Here is a 15,540-nt window from a genome sequence, read left to right as displayed (position 1 = left end):
ACATAAGGTAAACGTGTCTGTGTGTTAAGTTTCTTTTTCTTTAGTCATGTATGTTGTGGTAATGTTTTTTTTATCGTCTTTCTCTCTACAGAAATGTCACTTAACTTAATAATTTACAGTCCATTTTTACAGTGTAATGCCTGTTGCTGTTGATTTCCTACCCCCTTTTTTCTTGTCATCCTCCTTTGTCTTTTTTGTCTTTGTCCTTTGCACTGTGCTGTTTTTTTTGTTTTTTTTTTGCAGTTCTGTAATGTTTGTATGGTTGGATTGTTTTGTTTTTTTCACTGCACCAGTGCTGTGTTGCCTGTTGCCAAGCATGTCATGCCATACGCTGTTTTTTTTTCTCCTCTTGCATCCTTCCCATCACTCAACAGCACTCAACCACTTTTTCTTCCTCTCACTTCTTTCTGTTTCTCTCTGCACCACACGTACCTCACTTGCACAAGCGCTTCTGTCTGTACCCAGTGGCTGGCGCAATTAACCAATCGAACGGTCCAACCAATTCACCAGTTAACCAATCGAGCGGTCCAACCACTTCACCAGTTAACCGGTCTCTCCTCTTGTATTGACCCCTAACAAAAAAGCAACTGCCAGTTGCTGCAGTCTCATTAGATTTCTCACGAACCTGTCCCTTTTCTTACGAGCTGTGTTTATCGTTTGAAGAAGTGCTGTAAACCTGGCGGTGTTAAAGCTGAATGAGCAGGGCCTGCTGGACAAGCTGAAAAATAAATGGTGGTACGACAAGGGAGAGTGCGGCAGCGGGGGAGGGGACTCGAAGGTCAGCCTCAATCTCACCCAAACAACCATTTCCTAGCTACGAGTAATCGGCAAGGCTGTGACCTATGACCCCTGGCAACAGTACCGTGACCCTCAGGGGTGAACACCAGCAAACTGAGCCAAATGACCCAAGGACATTAGCACCACTGCGACGGCCGCAGTTACTGCCAGCGCTGCTAATGTAAGAGGTTTTTTTTTGGAGCTTACATAATAAGGCAAACTGTGATCATGATGCGACCCTTTATTTGGCTAATGGAGGAAAGGAAGCAGAGGAGGAGAGGGATAAAGGCTCAAGTGGGTGGATGTGTGGAGCGAGGTCAGGGTCACCAGGAGCGCAGCTTATTAGGACGCTTGTGTTATTGCGACGCTGCCTTGCGGGTTTGTTTGTGTGGTGAAACAAACAACTTGTTCCAGGTAGAAGAGACTAGGCCCTCTCTGGCTCTCCTCTGATCTGTAATATCAGATCATCAGAAAATGTACTGTTTGTGTCTACCAGAGTTCCAGGATTTACTGGGCTATCAAGAGAGAGTAAAAAGAGAGATGAATGAGGATCTAATAGACCGTGCTAACAAGACCAAAACTGCTCTGGAAAATAGGTCCCTGTACTTTTCTAAAGCACATAGGATTGTCTGAGCCTATTTGATGTTTATTATTATGTTTAAAGGATAGTTCACCCAAAAGTGAAGTTCTGTCATCATTTACTGTACTCATGTCATTCCAAACCAGTGACTTTTAATCTTCGGTGAAACATAAAAATATTTTGTCCATACGATGGTAGGGCCCTATGAGTTCCGTGATGTGGAAAACACATACGTAATTGCAGAATCTCGTCATAAAAATAGAATTTACTCTATACTGCGGAATGTCATGGAATTTGCCTAATTTTTGGATGAATAAATCAAAAGTAGGTCGATATACTTAAATCAAAAACGATATGGACTAGTGTCTTTGAATTTTAAGCTGCAAAAACACTATTTAAATATGAATCCTGCATGTTCTGTGTGAATGAATGGCGCAGACACGCGATTTTGTTTACTAAATGCATACTGAAGCACCTCTGCCGCCTCAATATATGAGTACATGAACACATGCACATAATCTGTAGAACTGCTGTGAGAGTCACTTCAAGAGCATTTTGCCATTTCTTTTGAGAAAAACTATCATATCATATACAAACTGAAACTTAAAGGTCTTCACAGCAACCCGTCGAAATAAAAGTTCAGTTTAACAGAAATGTATTACTTAATGTAATGATAGTACTGCTACTGTTAATACAATTTTTATTACAAAACATTATTCTTTAAGGAATTTTTACCAGAAAAATCATTTACAAGAATTTCTTTACCAGAAAATACACAACAGTTTTTTTTTTTTTTTAACAAAGTTAATTTTTTTAATAAAAATCAATTAATTAGAGGTGCTTTTGAATATTAAAATTTAATGAAACTATTAAAATTAAAACCAGAAAATTAATGGAAAACCGAATTTGGTCAAAATAAAACTAAATTTGAAAATGTATTTCATAGAGCCTTAAAACTGTAATTTTTGATAAAAATTTTAGCAGAAATTGTCATACTTGTTTGGAACGACACAAGGACGCATCATTTTTAGTTTTTGGGGTGAACTCTTCCTTTAATAGTGTTATAGCTGTAGTTTAGCATAGTTGTCACTTACATGTTTACATTGTAGTTTACGATACCTTCTAGGTTTGGAAATGCCCAAGGTGAAGTGGGGATTTGGACAATATCAGCATAAATATTTATCATTTTTTCTGTCTAAATGCATTCAAGAAACTTACAGTTATCATTGAAGACCAGCGATAATGAAGTTGTTGTTGATTATATATTAATAGCAGTATATGAACACTATAGTCAGCTGTGATACCTAATAACTGGATTAGATTTAATTTGTTTCTATTTTGAAGAGTAATAAATCAGCACACCTGATTGCCACACAACTTACCAATTTGAATACAGTTTTGAAATGAAAAAATTGTATTTTGTGTGTTCTGAAATCATACTTTTAGTTTATTTTTGTTTTTTAAAGTTTGTTGTCCCTTGTGACTTCTTCTCAAATGCCAAGGATTTATGCTGATATTGTTCAAATCACTAAGCCTATTGCCTTTCCAGACATGTTGAGTGATTGTTTGTTCGTGATATTGAACAAATTGTTGGTAGTGGAAAAAGAGAAGTGTGAAGATGTGGGCATCTTCACATGTCCAATCAAACAGCCAGATGACTTTTTTTTTTTTTTTTTTTTGAAAAGACACCATTTTTGATCTTTGGCCAATTGCCACAAGTATGCAAATCCCTTTGGAGCCGCCAGCTTTCTCAGATTATTTGCTGAATTGGCGTGTAACCCATGGAAAAGCCCGTAGCTCCCTTGTTGGTTGGATTAAAGAAAAATATATGCCTGCTGGGGCGAGACAGTCCTGAAGGGACAAAACATCACAGGAAAACGTGAGAATTCTAATTAAACACTCCTAGAAATCAAAGGTGGAGAAAGATCTGGTGCCGTATAGTAGACTCACAAAACACACCACATTCATCTGCATATGAATGCACAGACAACAACAAACAAGTGCAAATTCATTATACTCGCACACACTTTCCAATCAATTTATGGCCACTTTTCTTTAGCCCCCGTGCCTGCAGAATGATTACCCTTTGTTCAGCCTATCATGAGGGCAAGGCAGCCCCACTCAGTCCTGATTGGTCTTCCAAAGCAAGTTCACTGCAGTAATTGGCTCTTGCTCATGAGTGGCGCCTGAGATCTAAACTCTGAGACCAAAATGGCTGCCTAGTCTGTGCATTGATAAGTTGAGCACGCTGGGTGGAGGGTGTCTAGTCTGTTATGACATCACAACTGCATGTTTCTCATTTATTGACCTGAGTCTGATCCAAAATGCATGAATGGAGTAATTCAGCAAACCCAGCGAGTATACCATACTAGTAACACACAGCAAAATTGAAAAAAAACAACAACTCCAGTATGCTGGAAATACACAGAACATTTCGACGCTTCACATAGCAAACATATCAGTATCAGGGCCTCTTTTTTATGCATGGATTACTGATAGATCCAATTGTATTTAGCTGTTGGTGATTTGACATAAGTTCTGAGTCAGTTCAGCAGGTCTGTACACTCATAAACAGTATTCGATTATGGCAGCCATGGCCACTTCATTCTAACTAGAACACACTGTTGTTGAAGTAGTAGCAATGTTTAGTAATGATATAGAATTTTGATTTAAATGTAAAGTTTGAATGAAAATTGGAGAAACCAAATTTGTAAAATGCTGTTGCACGAGTAGAGTTGAAAATTAAGCAATATTGTGGATTTTCACTTATTGATGCATATAAATACAAGCTGAATGTACTCAATAGGTCCATGTCTCAATAAACAGATTTCATTGTTTCAAGGTATTATTCGTCAGGTATCAAACCATTCGATGCCTGAAGCTGGCTTTCGTTACGGTGGTAAGTATGGCATATTTGCTTTGCTGGATTGCGACTCTCATCATTTAGCAGAAGGAAAATAAACTGAGTTTCCCAGCAGTCCTGCTGATGACATACTAACATCTTACAAAACAAAATGCCCAGAAGAAATGGTAACATCATCGAGCGATACTGTTTCCGTTATTTTGTCTGCTACCCTGGAAACAAATGATTTGTGGGAAATAAAATTTGAAAAGGGTGCATTATGCAAATATCTACAGATCCCCCTCTAACATTAATATTTTGTTTATTATTTACGTGCTAACTTTCATAAGGGCTAGGCATTTTCGTTTGTAAGATGTTTGGCTTCAGCCCTCACCCACCACAGACCGGTTCCCCTTCTGACTGCTGGGTCCTGTTTGTCTGTTAGTCAAGTAAGGGTTTTTTCTCCCGATGGATCCGGCTTGCTGAATACTGGATAAGAAAAAGCTGCATTCACACCACAATTACAATAACCAAACTCATCTGCCCAATGCTCTTTGTAATTATGCTCTGTTTGGCTGTGTTGGTTACTCTCTCTGCCTCTGTTGGAACAGTGAGTGCCGATTACTCAAAGCGATAACAGTAGGTAGCACTGCCAGGTCAAAGGTCCAAGGTAACACTGAGGCTAGCCCTGCCTGCATTCCCTCTCTCTCTCTCCATCTCTCCCTCTCTTATTCTCTTGCTGTCTACGATATCAACAGCACAAGGCCAGGTGTCCTACAGTATCGCTTTGGTTAACAGATATTCGGTAGGTTTAAGTTTTAATAACATAAAATAACATAATGGTGCAATGTTATTTATGTTATTTCCCCTCGTGAAGAACTCCTGTAAACCTTGCAGTGTTGAAACTCAGTGAACAAGGCATCTTAGACAAGCTGAAAAACAAGTGGTGGTACGATAAGGGTGAATGTGGGACCAAAGACTCTGGGAGTAAGGTTAGTCTGCTCACACATCTACTTCTAACAAACAAACATGTTCATATACTACAAATATGGTAACGAGTCCCGGCGCCACTTACTGGTTTTAATAGATTTAGTGGATTTGGCTCCAGCTGGATTCAATTCATTGTGAAATCATCTTTACATACTGTATGCATTTTTTTTTTTTACATCATGTATAACAAAATCAAAACCTTTAGCAATAAAGAAGCAACACAACAGACCCCCCCCACACACACACACACACGCACACACAATAATTTATTCACCTATACATTCATCATTATGTAGTAATTGTGTTACATAACAGTATCTTGTAGTAAGCATTCGTAAAACAATTAAGTATTTCATTAGATTCTTTCTCTTCTGCTGCTGTGACATGGCCTCGTTCTCGATATTGTTGTTGTGTTTACTGATTTGTGCATAAATTGTCTCTAGGCAACATTCATTGACATTAATCATCAGAATGAAAATTGAAAAGAAGCACAGTCATTTACAAAGCATTTCTAATTGATGCATTGTGTAATGCTAATATACGGAGTAAGTAGGAGTCTGAATGTGTTCTATTATTTGAAGATGGATAAAATCTGCTTAAGTCACCTGGGAAATATTCTTGGTCATTTTAATTTCATTCCTGACCGAGTTGATGAAACTGCACAGCGCCCCCACTGGTGTCCCTTATTAGCCATTGGCATCAGTTTAATAGAGACCACGTGGAGGAAAGTGTGTGTTGCCTGGAGACTCTAGTTAATGAGCATAAAATGCAATTGTTTTATTATGATTCTCTGTGTAATCCAGTCTGATAAGAAAGTTAATTAACTCTGAAAACATGTCCCATAAGCATATGCACAACAGTGGCTATACCACTGAATATATGAGCCTGTAACCATGGTAACTGTATTCAAAAAAAGGTCTCAGGCTTTGCATTCAAAACAGTAATGGTACACTCCCAGTCCTCTGTTGCTATGCTGCCCTTTCGGATGCTTTTAGTGAAGACAGACCGTGTTTGTTTGTCAGTGTCAGGCTGGTGGTCACAGCAGCAGAACCCAGTCCTGTTGAGGCTTGTCTGTGTTTCGAGGTGTGGCGTTGGTCGCATGCAGGTGTCTGTTAATGAGTTTTGAAGGCTGTGAAGCTTGCAGAAGTAGTTCAGAGAGGGGAATTGCCATAGTAACATCAATATTCTTCCCCCTCCTTCTCCTCTTCCTCACTTACTCTGTTAAGATGGCAGACCGAAGAAGCCAGAGGATCCAACTGTAGCTCTCTGATGGCAGCTTATTTGTCATTTTTCTGTACTGACCCAACTTCACCTCTAGAGGGGGCGAGAGGCTCAGAGCTGGCTGTGTGTGTGTGTGTGTGTGTGTGTGTGTGTGTTCTGTGTGATGGCAGTGTTTCACTGTCTCTTTTTCCAATAGAATGAAGAAAGTTTGAGAGGAGAGAGGGAATAATTTCTTCCTCTCTTGAGCTGCCTGAGCTTTTAATACATTAACCTTTGACCTCTGGGCACATCTCATATTGATTTGATGCCCTTTTGAATACACCCCTCAAGTACCCCTTTTTATTTAGTTCATCTTCTTTTCCTCCAAGCAAATTGCGTGCAGTATGTGTGTAATAGGGCTCGCACGGCTTCTCATTTTTACTAGGTGGAAAGTGGTCGACTAGTCTGCGGATCAGTGTTTACCATATTCTTATGACTCAACAACAGTAGTCTTTGCTGTCTATGGCAAGTCTAATTAATGGAGAGTTTCAGAGTGCACAGAAAGTCCACTCGGCTGAATCAGGTGAGAAATTGGCATTTCCAGATTCATTCTACAAAAAAGCAGTCATGTCTCAATCGCTTATGGTTTCTGTCAGCCTTTGAGCTCCACTTAATTTAAGTTCACTTAGTTTCAGAGCAGTTTGCAATAACTTTGGATCAGTCTAGCTTGAAAGTAAATGAATCTCAGAATTCTGCAGCACTTATAACATGCTTTCTAAAAAGTAAACTACTCTGTGTTGATTCGAATAATTTCCAGTATATTTGAGCATACACTTAAAAATAAAGGGCCAAAAAGGGGGATTTCACAACACATTTTAGGTACCTTGTCTGGTGTGACATTACTGTCGGATCCAATATAGCTGGCACTGCATCGTCTTTTATTTTCAATCTCTCTGAAAATCCTGCGTCGAATTGTGCTTTGTTTGTAAATGAATCCATTGTAAAATGAAGTGAACAAAGGACCAAATTCTTACTGGCGTGGTCTGGAACTTCATTTAAAATAAAGGTCATCCACACTTTTCAAACGTTGGGATCAGAAGGAAGGCAATGCAAAGACTGTTTCCGCAGCTTGGGTCTACACAGCATCTTGTTATCTTTAGAGCCATCTTTATCGTTTGGATTCTGTGTAAACCTGCTTTGCCATTCTCGTTATTTATACTGCATGTGCCAATTGGTTGTTGGGGCTAAACAGGCCGTGATGTAGAAACAGGCGTTGATCTTCTTTAGCTGAGGTGGTGTTTAGCCACACTATTATGTCATAAAGTGATGCATTCCACAAGCTGTCATTTTGGCAGACTGGCTTCAATATAAGCTGTTTTTAGACTAACGAAAAAGTTAATTAATTTGAGCATTGCAATTACGAGCATTTTTTGCCATTTATAGCTTATTATACAAAGCTAACAGCATGTACCTGCACACAATCACAAAATATTGACAGAGAAATGATCCTCCTGCTGTCAGAAGTATATAGAACTAGCACAACTGAAGCCATTTGAACCATGACTAGTCGACACAGACCCAGTGAGATGACTTGTCGTGCAACCCCTGGTGCTCAATGAGCGAAAGTGACGATACGCTGCTGTGTGTGTGAGTGTGAATGAGTGCATGCTGGTAATGCATGTTTAATTTGTTAATTATTATATAGTAGTTTGGTTTGTATCCAAGTACACTACTTCTGTACTAACTCTGTCTCCCCCCTGCAGGATAAGACCAGTGCGCTGAGTCTCAGTAACGTGGCTGGCGTGTTCTATATCCTGGTGGGGGGTCTGGGTCTGGCCATGACTGTGGCTCTGGTGGAGTTCTGCTATAAGTCGCACCAGGAGACCAAACGCCTCAAACTTGCCAAAAATGCCCAGAACTTCAAACCAGCTCCTCCATCCACCGCACAGAGTTTCACCACATACAGAGAGGGCTATAACGTCTACGGAACAGAGAGCGTCAAAATATAATGGTTCGTTTTCTGTGTGTTTTGAATGTTTGTTAGTAATACCATTTCTTAAGAAAAGGGTATTAATGATGGGAGATCTGCTTCTGATGAGATCAGAGTTGGTGTTCAGTTTTGAGGTAAGTGAAGTTTCTCACTGTGTTAAAGCTGCTGTTTTTTTAGAATAACACTTATAATCTGTCCATGTTATTTGACCGATATCACTAAAAGAGTTGTTCTGAGAAATCACACTTGTCTCTGTACCTGCCCTTGGCTTTGTAAACATAAAAGAAACAAGAATCTGAGTGTGGGCCAGTCATGTTAGCCAAACAGCAGAGTTGGGAAGTGTTGCTTTTTTTAAAATGTCAAATTGCACTACAGTTCAAAAGTTTGAGGTCGGCAAGATTTTTAAAAAAAGTCTCTTATACTCGCCATGGCTGCTTTTATTTAGTTGTAAATATTCAAAACAGCGATTGTGATAAACATTTTAAAATGACTGTTTTAGATGTAATTTACCCCTGTGATTGCAAATCTAAATTTTCTGCAGCCATTACTCCAGTCATCACTGTCACACGATCCTTCAGAAATCATATTAATATGCTGACTTTCTGATTATCAGTGTTGAAAACAGCTGTTTGCTTAATATTTTCGTGAAAACCGTGATATTTGTTTTCAGGATTCTTTTATCAATTAAAAATTCAAAGGAACAAGATGTATTTGGTATAAAACATTTTTGTACTGATCTTAAACTTACGAATGATAGTGTATATAAAATAAATACTCACTTATTTAAAAGAGTAACAATACATAACATTAACAACTATACAGTAAATAGTGACTATGTAATATGAGCTATTTGTAACCAGAAAAAAAATCATAAAACTTCAGGGCACCTGTCAAACTGTCAGGGATAGAGGTGGGCTCAAATTCAACACTTTAGGATGCAGTCACATTTACCGTTTGTTCTGCAAATTTTCAATAGGAGTCTGTGCGATCAGGAATGTCGCTTAAGGGTGAAATAATTCCTCATGCAGACTTTGCATCTACTTTAAGTTGGTCAAAAGAAATTGCTTGAAAGCTGCTTAAAGTTACTTCCCTTTGACCTGTGTCATACATCACTACACTATTGACTACAGACAGTGGTTGCAAAAATTGTGCTAATTTGACCATGCTTTTAGTTGGGTGGAATTTACAGCAGCTTTAAATTGTTTACCATGAATCAGGGACTCCATCTCTTCAGACTTTCTACATTCAGATAAGCGCTTTGTTGATTTGCCTTTGTCTGAGTGAATTGTTCTGTTATTGTCACACGGGCATGTTTGTCTGCAAGTCTCAAATGGGTCGGGCTGCTCTCTTTTCTTATTCTCAGATTGGAAGCCTGTCCCTTGCTGATCATGTGGTATGTGGCATGGGATAGACTCCCCTTCTCTTTGAGTCAACTGCGATTCCCTTTAGAAAGCGGACAAGCACCCAACCAAAACTCATCTCACCTGAACACTTGTCTTCTCGGCTCTGACCACAACCTGAACCAATAATCACGCGACAGACTATCGGATGGACCAAACAGCCAGCCGCCCGACCGCCCTCTCTCAGTGCCTTACTGAACCAGTGGCAAAACATCAAATCATGCAGACCATCTCACCAAAGTCTTGGAGATGTTCTGCTGGGTGCTGGGTCTAAAACCATATTTCAATTTATTCTTATTTTGAGAGAGAAAGACGGAAAAGGAGGGAGAGAGAGATAGACACACAGTGATAAGAGGTTTGATTTGGTTGATCTCATGATCAGTGCTGACAGTGTTTAATGAGTGACAGTCAGCTTGTCTCCATGAAAACTCACACTAGAAGGAGTGTCTGCAGACAAACATTTTATGCAAATTGTATGACATATTTTTGAAGGATTCTGCTTATTCATTTAAAGTTTGTGCTGTGATTCTGTGTCCTCATCTACATAATTATGAATAATGTAAATAATAATTTCAGATACATTATGATATCAGAGAAATAATGTTAATATTGGTTCCCTTTCACAATTTATATTTTATTTAGAGTTCTGATCATAGCGTATTTACTGTAATGGGAGTGAATTCAGGCTGTGTGTGTGTGTGTGTGTGTGTGTGTGTGTGTGTGTGTGTGTGTGTGTGTGTGAGAGAGAGAATATTTCTCTCTGTTCTGTACTATTAACCCAACAAGAGTTTAAGATTATGAATTTATTTGCCAGAATGCTTTATTATGAAAGATAGGAAATAAATAGTGACAGCACATTCATATAACATCAGCAGCAACAACAACAAAAAACAATCAGTTTTCTGTTTAGATCAGTTCTTTTTAAGGTCAAGCTTAGGAAAAAACAAAATGTTTAATAGTTTGTAATTACATTTTTGTTTTAAAATACTTTAATAAACTGCAGTTGTCACCGAGATAAAATATCAACTGTTAAACTGATGAAAAAAAAAGAAAACGCAGATCTTTGATTTTATAAAAGCAGATAAAGTCTGTTTAAATTCTTAACATTTGTTTAGATGGTAAAATGCATATTTATTTTGAAGATTTTCTAAAACTGACTTTGTTTGATTTCTAAGTGAACTTGCATGTACAGTAAGGATGAAAACAACCTTTGCCTCAATAAAGCGCCTCTTCTCATGCCCCAGCTTCTGCTCCCCCTCTCCTCCATTCCCTGGTAATAAAAAAAAAGAATAGAAAATTATGAAATGGTCAAGATAAATCCTGGGGAAAATGATAATATGTCCCTTTGCATGACTGCATCCAACTCTTAAACATTTAAGTATATTTTGTAAATAAAGACAGATTTAAGACAAATTTCTATTGACTAATGTGTCATTTCAGCTGTGAATCTGTACTCAAGTATATGTGTTTTCATCTCAAACATTCTCATTTGTCATTGATACTTTAATTTTTCAGGGAATTTCCATGTAGAAATTGCCTTACTTGTAGTTGTCTGTACAAATTGAGTTGGTAGAAGGTATTTTAACGTTCGAGAACACCTTAAGTCATCTTAAATTTTCCCTCTTTTATCATGTCTGACAGCTACACAGCTGGAGCTCTGCACAGCTGACTGACATGTTCCACTAAACTACCAAAGGACCATGAGATCATGTTAAAAGCTCTGAATGAAGAAATTCTCATATTTATAATAACTCGCTCACAAATAATCCTCATCACAAATGCAATACAAGCCACCTGCTGAGCAAATAAGCGCAATAGTACATGCATCATAGCAGCAGCAGACAGTTAAACAGGTTTGCGTAGAAAGAGATTAATGGTAAAGTGTTTGACTGCAACTGTTTTGAGAGCTTCATAGCCAGTGTAGAGCTGCTTGATTCCTCTGAAGGCTTATCATCAGTGTGGTTGGTCACCAGAGGGTTGCTGTTTCGATCCACAGAATCATCATTGGTCCCTTGAGACTTACAGAAGGACTGTATCTGTATAGTACTTGTGGATAAAAGCGCCCGCTAAATGGCTACATCTTAACATTTGAGCAAGGGAAGATTATGGGGTGTTTGTTTGGACTGTATAAAAACAGCACATGCACAAACGTTAAAGGACGGTCTAGTGTCTGGCTTAATGTTCATTGCAGCAGCTATGCAAACTTGCCATAAGATTTTTATGCAGATAGGGGCTAATAAATGGTGATGCACCCACCACACCCCTCCAATGCCATAACGCGCTCATATCCCCATGACTCAGTGGTGTTTTAATTTATACGCTGCCTGTCTGGTTTGGATGAGACGAGCTTTTGCTGTCTATGTCCGTCTTGTTTACTTATTTATTTATTTTGTTTTTCTGCCTGTTTGTACGCTCGCTCGTGTCCCTCCGGTTGCCTGGCAACGCGCGTGGCAGTGGGCGCTCCTGACCTTGCGTCCGCGACCGCGCACAGCGCGCGCGCTTACAATAGACCCGGGGAGATTGACATTAATTGAAAATAAGAAAAACGCAAGAAGAGCCGAGCGCCACTCGACGGGGAAAAAAGGGGGCATGTTCGATCGTGGGAACGATGAGATATGAGATTATTACAGTGCAAGCTCGGATGCGATACCGGCTGAGCGAATCGGCAGGTGAGCCCAAAATTTTCTTATTTATGGCTGAACTGATGCGCGCCGTCGCTTCTTAATATCAGGCAGCGGTGAGAACGAACAGTCCCTAGTAATAAGAGCAATTTCCAGATGCTGGTGAATAAAAAAATGTGGGTAGTTATGAAAAAAGCGTAAATTGGATTATGGTCGAGCTTTTGTGGAACGCGTTGAACGCTGGTCTAATGAATGCGCCGCATTGCTTGTATTTGGGAAATGGATACGATAAAAGGATGAGGTTTTTTGAAAAGGAAATATTTGTCTTCTTTGATTTCATTTCATTTTAACGCCGTTTTCGCTCTCTCGTCTGCAGCGTGAAAGCTCGCAATCGTAAGAGGGTGAGCAGAGAGAGAGAGAGAATGAAGTATCATTCGAATAACCTGCATCTGTGGGATCTCGTTAATCATAATAATTAGATGGCCGTAAACAGTCGGCTTTGTAATTCTACTCTATGCCAGACTACATCAATTTATTCGCATCTGTTTGAAAACACCTCTCCAGCACCGTAATTGAGCGCTTCTACAGGCCCGTCTTCGAGAGGGACACTCGGGGGTCGAGTCATTCTCCGCGTGCGAGACCCGCTGATATATTAATCACGGGCGGCGCGCGCGTGAATTAAAGCTGCAGTTCGTCACCTGTTGGAAAGGTAACGGCAGCGCACGCCGGCGTCGAGACCGAAGCGAGTCCAAGTTGTGATGGTGATTTTACCGATCTGTTGGCTCGGTTAGTGAGTGAGTGCGCGTGTCCAAAGGCGTTATGTTGTATGTTTACGATGCAAAACACTTGTATTAGGCGTTTCGAGGGAAGGGTCGTGACACCTTGGGTACATTTTCAAGAGCTACTTGTTATCGTATGGCAAGTGAATATCGAGCCTCGCAAGTGTTTTCGTAATGAAATGCCCCCGCATAGTTTATTATCTGCGCGCCATCCCGCCACTGCACCGTTCAGTCGGAGCTACGGAGGAGGAGGAGGAGGAGGAGGAGGGACAAGACTATTGGTATTCATCTCTCGTATGGTAGTCTCTTTCACCGTCCCTAAACACACACGCATAAACATGCTCACCCCGTCCCCAGTGAATGCAGAAAAGAAGCGGTAGCCTATACCCTGTATCATTAAACCCGAATAGGCAATAGCACCACTTTAACATAAATAGAGCCGAATTCGCCAATTCAATGAAAGCTGACTGTATCGTTTCATTTCATAGATATGTGGGATAAATATCAGGGACCCCGAACACATCACTAGCCTGTACGGCTGACCTGATTCAGGCGCGCTGGAAAATGGGCACTGGAATAAACACACTCCCAGTATTCTCTCGATGGGCCTGCACGGTTCAGATGAACTGACCCACATTAGAGGGCTGGAGGAACCCAATGCTAAAATCATTTACAGAAATGCAGGAGAAGGTTTGTTTGTATATGCTGCTGATATTCTACAGGTAGCGGCTCTCTTCAGCACCACGGACAGCGACAAGAATGAACACACAGTAAAAGAACTGAAGGGCTGGTCCGTTATACAACATGTCACGCCATAATATATCGGATGACTTAATTTGTTCAGCATTGTTAAAGATGGAAAAATTTAGGCTTATTTCTATGCACTCAGAATCAGCATGTTAAAATAGTTGTTGTGTAATTAATTAATCACGTTGAAATCTATGGTTTTAATGCCTAAGCTTGACCAGCATTTATTTCTGAAGGTCTGGTGGTGTACCGTAATTCAAAATATTTTCCAGAGTTCAAAAGGCATTGCATAATGGGAATGACCCAGTTAATTTCACAATGAATGATTGTAATTACACTGTAGGTTGCTTTTTGGGGAGCATACTAATGCCGATGATGACATCTGCATGGCAGCTGGCTTTGGTTAGGTTTTGTTCAGTTAGTTTCTATCCCATTTTGCTTGGGTTTTTTTTATTTTGTGTTTTTGTATTGTTTGCAGTTCTAGAGATGAATTTACAGGAAAGGCAATCACATAAAATAGGTCATATAAGCTAGCACCTGCTCAACACACCAGCGTTATACAGCATTGTGTACGAAAGTTGTTTCACACCTCTGAGAGTGCCAGGCAGTAGATATCAAGGATTTTAGGTTCTGTGCTTGAAGTTGTTAGTGATTTTGCATTGCATAGTGCTTTGAACCATTTAATGCATTTGTTTTAAGAACACCATATTTTTATTTATATATATATATGTATATATATATATATATAATATTTTGATCATTTTATGTTATATATGTCACTGAAATCAAAGATCTGATACAGAATTCTTGAACTCTTGATTGGATAATTTAATTTTTTACATCTCAGGCTGTAAATGGTAGCAAATATTTTACCCAGGAAATGTGTGTTTCTGTCAAATCCTTTGGAAGGCTTACAGATTTAGCATTTGCATGTTCTGTAAACAGTGCTTCAGGGGCAGTGAGTTACGAAAAAGGGGATTATTGAGCCTGATGTCACCAAATTTCTCTTTCAAAATGTTACGGCTTAAGTATCAACAGAACAGAATGATACATTTGATGATAAAACCTTGGCGCATTTCACAGATTAAAAGTTTGTAATGATTAATAATAATTAATGAAATGAACACTGTGGCCATATTGGTAAATCTTTCATTTAACTTCTGAATTAGTGGCCTGTGAAATACTGTGCAAAAAATGCTCTATCTTCATACATGACTTCTCACCAGTCTGGCCAATGCAACATGTCTTCAGCTAGCAAATTTAAAGTTTCAATCTGAGACACGGTAACTTCCCTGGATAAAGAGGAAGTGCATTTATGCAATGCACAATTCTGTTTTATCCATCAGATATGTTGTTACATATTGATTTCATATCGTTTTTAGTGAACTCTTGTTTTGTGGTTGGTCCTCATCACTGCAGTGCAGGTTAATGAATGCTGTGGGTTTCAGCCCATCGGCTCTACATCCTGCCGTCCCACAGCGTCATGCACGCACATTGATTTCAGATAAAGCAACTGCTCTGCGTGTTTGTGGCTGAAGCTTTGAATATTGATCCACTCGCACAACATGCATTCTGAACACAAGCACTGCTCTATTAGACTTAAGCTCCTCCCCT

General features: G+C 39.4%; 1 protein-coding gene across 3 annotated transcripts in view; it reads left to right on the top strand.

The window, feature by feature from the left end:
* Positions 1-11,189, top strand: part of LOC306871780 (glutamate receptor 3-like) — a 37,086-nt gene extending 25,897 nt beyond the window's left edge. For 2 of the 3 annotated variants that reach the window (XM_079419930.1, XM_079419929.1), the window contains 3 exons: positions 5,077-5,191; positions 8,153-8,400; positions 9,743-11,189. In XM_079419930.1, coding sequence (XP_079276056.1) covers positions 5,077-5,191; positions 8,153-8,398 — 361 coding nt within the window. In that variant the 3' untranslated portion in view covers positions 8,399-8,400; positions 9,743-11,189. Of the gene's footprint in view, positions 1-663; positions 779-5,076; positions 5,192-8,152; positions 8,401-9,742 lie in introns of all 3 variants that reach the window. The other variant, XM_079419928.1, reaches the window with a different exon arrangement.
* Positions 11,190-15,540: the final 4,351 nt, after the last annotated feature.

The sequence above is a fragment of the Barbus barbus genome (assembly GCF_936440315.1).
Source record: "Barbus barbus genome assembly, chromosome: 6".
In the NCBI taxonomy this organism is placed as follows: domain Eukaryota; kingdom Metazoa; phylum Chordata; class Actinopteri; order Cypriniformes; family Cyprinidae; genus Barbus; species Barbus barbus.
This window is presented reverse-complemented; position numbering and strand designations above follow the sequence as displayed.